Raw genomic sequence first — 5,507 nt, forward strand, 5'->3', positions numbered from 1 at the left:
GCCTGGGGGCCCCTGCCCAGCTGTGGGGACAGTGGACACTGGCCCTGGTGGGGCAGGACCTTGGTTGCTTCCTGCACAGGACTCTCCCTCGCGGGCCCTGGGCACGGTGCACACTCGGGCTTTTCTGGGCCTGGGGGCTGAGGGTTGAGCAGGACAGTTGGCCCCAGGGGTCTGGACCGGAGGCAGCTAGGGGAGACACGGGGCCGGTGCTTGCTGAGTTGGCCGGCGGGCTCAGCGGTGACAGCCCCTACCCGCAGGGCGCCATGTTTTGGAAGTTTGACCTGCACACGAGCTCGCACCTGGACACGCTGCTGGAGCGGGAGGACCTGAGCCTGCCCGAGCTGCTGGACGAGGAGGACGTGCTGCAGGAGTGCAAGGTCGTCAACCGCAAGCTGCTGGACTTCCTGCTGCAGCCGCCGCACCTGCAGGCCATGGTGGCCTGGGTCACCCAGGAGCCGCCGGCCAGCGGCGAGGAGCGGCTGCGCTACAAGTGAGCCTGCGCAGTCTGTCCCAGGGGCTCCTGGTGGGGACGAGGAGGCCGAGGCGGGAGGCCAGGCACTGGGGTGCAGACCTACAGCCTGGGCGCCAGAGCGCTCACGGCAGGGCTCCGTGGAAGCGCCTTTATTGTGGGGAGCAGCGGCTGGCCAGTCTGGTTTCAGTGGCCCCGTCCCCACCCCCACCCCAGATTCTTTCTCCTTGCGTTTTCTTCCATTGGGTTTTTGAGATGAGTGTAGCATCGCGTGCAGTTGTGAGGAGGAATACAGAGCTCCCTGTGCCTGCTTCCCCGTGGTGACACTGCATGATACAGCCCAGCGTCACAGCTTCTGGTGTGTCTTAGAGCAAGTCCTCTAACTCCAGACAGAACCTTTTTACCTGTAGTTCTCTTGTAACTTTCCCTTGTTTGGAGCATGAGTTGGATGAGATGTGCCTGTGCCCAGCCCGGTGCCAGGAGCACAGGGCATGGCTGGGAGCAGAGTTGGCATGGACCCTAGGTGGCCGCTGCCCCCTCCTGCACACCCCTCTGCCCTTCTCTCCCACCCACCCCGTCACCCCATGGGTACTTAGGTCCCTGGGTGTGCTGGGGCCAGGCTGGCAGGGCCCTGTTGGCATGATGGGAATCGTCTCCATAACTAGGCACTTGCGTCTGCCCTGGTCCACCGCCCTTCTCGGGCCCGGCACAGCCCATACCTGACTCGGGCTCCCTTCGGTTCATCCTCCCTGTTCCCTGGTGCCACCCTCTGCCCAGCTCCCTCACCCCAGGGTGGTATGCGGTCCTCATCTCTGCGGCTTCTGTGCCTGAGGCCTGAGCCAGATGGTGCGTGGGTGAGGGCTGCCGTGCCCTTTGTAAAGTGGGAGTTGGTGAGGGTGCGGGGATCTCTGGTAGGGTCGGCAGAACCCTCTGATGTCCATCTGTCTGTCATATACCTGCTCCCACATGTCTTTTCCCTCCTTTGCTCTGACCTCGGTCCATCATCCCCCTCCCAGCATCCCCCCTCCTTTGAGTGTGTCCAGTGGCCCCAAGGACTGGGTCTTGCTCACAGAAGCCAGGAACACAGGGAGCCTCCATTTCACCACCTGTGCCCTCCTGGCCCTGGGTCCCTGCCCTGCTCCCAGGAACCCAGGGGAGGAGGCACCCAAGGCGCCTACAGCTCACAGGGCATCTCAGTAGGTTGTGGTCCCCCCGGACCAGGGCGGCCTACTGGGCAGGGCGGCCCTCGAGCCAGTATGTGGAGAAGGGGAGCGGGTGAGGGTGGTTTTAGATCACTGGACAGACTGTGAAGGGGAGGCTCTGGTGGTGACCAGCAGGCGATGTCAGGAGGGGACAGGCTTGCTCATTGGGGTCGGGAGGGTGGACATGCTGTGGGGTTCCGACAGGGAGGTGAGAATGGCGCCGCTGGCTCTCCCCCTTATCTGTTTCCCTCTCTGGATGTGACAGCCCCCTGCCCGCCCCCCAGGTACCCCAGTGTGGCCTGCGAGATCCTGACCTCGGATGTGCCCCAAATCAATGACGCCCTGGGCGCCGACGAGTCCCTGCTGAACCGGCTCTACGGCTTCCTGCAGAGCAGCGGCTGCCTCAACCCGCTGCTGGCCAGCTTCTTCAGCAAGGTCATGGGCATCCTCATCAACCGCAAGACGGACCAGGTACCCGCCGTCCGGGGTGCCCCTGCGGGTCGGGGGGCGCCTCCCGGTCCCGCCGTCTGACATGGCCGTGCCCGCAGCTCGTGTCCTTCCTGCGGAAGAAGGACGACTTCGTGGATCTGCTGCTGCAGCACATCGGCACCTCGGCCATCATGGACCTGCTGCTGCGGCTCCTCACCTGCGTGGAGCGGCCCCAGCTGAGGCAGGAAGTGGTCAACGTGAGCTCCAGGGAGGGCCGGGCTGGCCGGGAGGGGCGGGGCCTGGCGGTGGGCCAGTGAGCGGAGCCCCATCTTTTTCTCACCCCAAGTGGCTCAACGAGGAGAAGATTGTCCAGCGGCTCATCGAGCAGATCCACCCATCAAAGGATGACAATGTGAGTGTCTCAGGCACACCAGGCCCCTCCCTCCAGAGGGGGGTTGAGGAGAAGAGGCGCTGGGAACCGTGTGCCCATCTCCCCGCTCCCTGACGTAGTGGCAGAACAGAAAGGGGTTGACCCACATGGATGTTTCTGAGCCAGGAAGTTGGCCCCTCCTCCCTTGAGCGAGCAGGCCTGGTGAGGGTCCTCTGAGTCCGGGCTCTGTCCCTGCCTCCTCGCTGCTGCCCTCCCCTCCCCGGGGCCACCCACCCTCCTCCCCTCCCGCTGGCTCTGCCTGGAGAGCCCTGCTTGTTCCTCAGAGAACCCACCTGGCCCTCGGCTCTTCCCCGGCCCACAGGTGCAGGTAGCCAGCCCCCAGGGCCAGCCCGTACCCATCCCAGGAGGGTGGCGGCTGTCCAGGCCTCTGTGGCAGAGGGACCAGGGTGCCCACTGTGAGCCTGCCCGGGTCCAGGGCTGCCTGTGGGTCCCGGGTCTGTGTGTCCTGGGTCTGCCTACAGCCCATTGGGTTAGGCTCCGCGTTCTGCTCATGTTCTTCTCTTGCTTGGCTCTGTTGAGACTGAGTTATGCACTACGCCCACCCACTCCTCACGTGGGACTCAGTGCTCCCGTGTCCTCACAGAGGGGCAGCTGTCACCGAGTTGGTTTGCGTCGCTCCAAAAGGCAACCCTGTGCCCATTAGGTGTCTCGCCGCTTCCCCTGTGGTTCCCAGCCCCTGGCAGCCACCAGTCTGCATCCTGTCTCTGGGTTTGCCTCTTCTGGGTGTTTCATATACATGGAGTCGCACATGTGGTCCACGGCTGACCTCTGCCTGAGCGCCGTGTCCTGTGCATCCGTGTTGTAGCGTGTTGGTGCTTCATCCCTTGCTGAGGCTGAGGAACGCTCTGCTCATGGAAAGAGCACGGTTGCTTACCCTTCAGTAGTGGGTGGATGCCCCCTCTTTGGCCACTGACTGGTGAGGGTTTCTGTGGGACGTCTCCTTTTCCAGGAAGCCTTCCTTGGTTTCCCCTTTTCTCTGCCGTCTCTCCCCTCCAGTGTTTGGTGCCTGGAGCTTCCTCCCTAGGTACTTGTGTCCCTGTGCCTGTGCCATTCTCCTCCCTGTTCCTAAGGGCCGGGGCCAGATGGTCAACTCATGGGGGGGGTCCAGACACCGGGCCGTGGGGGGCTCGGCAGCCAGGCTGGGGTCCTCAGCTCTCTCTCTCCGCCTCCCCAGCAACATTCCAACGCGTCCCAGTCCCTATGCGACATCATCCGCCTGAGTCGGGAGCAGGTGATCCAAGTCCAGGACAGCTCGGAGCCCGACCAGCTGTTGGCCACCCTGGAGAAGTGGGTTTGTGGGCAGCGCCCTGGCCCAGGGAGGGACGCCGGCCTGGGAACCTGGGTTCCAGCCCTTGACCCTGACCCCTCTGCCCCAGGCAGGAGACGATCGAGCAGCTCCTGAGCAACATGCTGGAGGGGCAGCTGAACCCGTCCGTGCTTGTCAGCGGGGTCCAGGTGCTGCTGACGCTGCTGGAGCCCAGGCGGCCACGGTGAGGGTGCCTCCCCGCTCTGCGGCTCCCGGAGGGCACGGCCTTTCAGGGGTCACTGTGGTCCTAGAGAGTCCTGTTCCCGCCTGACAGCCGAGGAAACAGGCTGAGTCAACTGCCCACAGCTTCCAGCTGGCGTCCCCACCCAGGGCACCTCGGGCGTCACTGTCCAACACGCAGTGGGGCTTCTACCCTAGGGCCCCCAGGCCCCTGGGTGCCTCCCGCAGGCCCGCCCTCACGTCCTGGCCGCCTCCTGGCCGGGAGCAGCCTCAAGCTCCTCTCTAGGCGTGTTCTGCACACGCATGTGCATGCCCACTGGCTGTCTGGGCCGCTCACTGCCCTCGCCCTGCCCTGCTGCAGGTCCGAGTCTGTGATCGTGAACAACTTCTTCAGCAGCGTGGACGGGCAGCTGGAGCTGCTGGGCCAGGCGACCCTGGACAGCTCCGTGTCCAGCATGGGCGCCCTGCACGCCCTGCGCCCTCGGCTCACCCACTTCCACCAGCTCCTGTTCGAGCCACTGGAGGTGGGCTGGGCAGGCCTGGAGGGTGGCAGGGAAGGTTGCTCCTTGGCCCTGGGCAGCAGGGGGCCAGGAATTAAGCCTCCTCTATGTCTGCAGCTGGAGCCACTGCATACGACGTGGGGCATCCTGGCCCCGCCTCTGGGCAACACACGGCTGCACGTGGTCAAGCTGCTGGCCAGCGCCCTGAGCGCCAACGACGCAGCCCTGACCCAGGAGCTCCTGGCACTGGACGTGCCCAACACCATGCTGGTGCGGGGGCAGGGCAGTGGGCACGGGGTGGGTCGGGTGGGGCCTCTGTCTCTCCATGCCAGCCTGCACCTCCCCCCCAGGACCTCTTCTTCCACTACGTGTTCAACAACTTCCTGCACACGCAAGTGGAGGTGTGTGTGAGCACCATGCTGAGCGCCGGGCCCCCTGCCGACAGCAGCCTCGAGACACCCGCCCCCAACCTCGGCGTGAAACACGTGAGCTGGGGCTTGCGGGTCCCCTCCCCCTCCACAGGCTGGGCTCTGCCCGTGTCTGTCCCTCGTGTCTGTCCCTCGCCTGCCTCCTTCCTCCCTTTGGTGTGACTTCGCATCCTGGGGGTGGGGCCTCGGACTTGTCTTTAGGTCAGGTCTGGGGAAAAGTGGGTGACGCGGGGAGGTGAGTGGACGCGGTGAGCTCAGGAGGTGGGGTGTCCTGGGAAGGACTCCCCGGGGTGACGGCTGCCCAGCCATGGGTGTAGCCCAGCCCCAGGGAGGAGCAGTTCAGCGGGAGCTGGGATTTGTCTAGATCAGCGGTTCTCAACCTGTGGGTCGCGACCCCTCTGGCGATCGAAGGACCCTTTCACAGGGGTCGCCTAAGACCATCCTGCATATCAGATATTTACATGACGATTCATAACAGCAGCAACATGACAGTTATGAAGTAGCAACGAAAATAATTTTATGGTTGGGTCACAACATGAGGA

The 5,507-nt window shown here is 64.3% G+C and overlaps 1 protein-coding gene across 1 annotated transcript in view; it reads left to right on the plus strand.

Moving 5' to 3' along the window:
• Positions 1 to 257: 257 nt before the first annotated feature.
• PPP6R1 (protein phosphatase 6, regulatory subunit 1) overlaps positions 258 to 5,507 on the plus strand; it is a 32,425-nt gene continuing 27,175 nt past the window's right edge. The window contains exons 1-9 of the mRNA XM_014537332.1: positions 258 to 490; positions 1,956 to 2,142; positions 2,220 to 2,357; positions 2,447 to 2,512; positions 3,726 to 3,838; positions 3,928 to 4,041; positions 4,399 to 4,561; positions 4,655 to 4,807; positions 4,888 to 5,036. Coding sequence (XP_014392818.1) covers positions 264 to 490; positions 1,956 to 2,142; positions 2,220 to 2,357; positions 2,447 to 2,512; positions 3,726 to 3,838; positions 3,928 to 4,041; positions 4,399 to 4,561; positions 4,655 to 4,807; positions 4,888 to 5,036 — 1,310 coding nt within the window. The 5' untranslated portion in view covers positions 258 to 263. The remainder of the gene's footprint in view (positions 491 to 1,955; positions 2,143 to 2,219; positions 2,358 to 2,446; positions 2,513 to 3,725; positions 3,839 to 3,927; positions 4,042 to 4,398; positions 4,562 to 4,654; positions 4,808 to 4,887; positions 5,037 to 5,507) is intronic.

Source organism: Myotis brandtii, unplaced genomic scaffold, assembly GCF_000412655.1.
Source record: "Myotis brandtii unplaced genomic scaffold, ASM41265v1 scaffold1763, whole genome shotgun sequence".
In the NCBI taxonomy this organism is placed as follows: domain Eukaryota; kingdom Metazoa; phylum Chordata; class Mammalia; order Chiroptera; family Vespertilionidae; genus Myotis; species Myotis brandtii.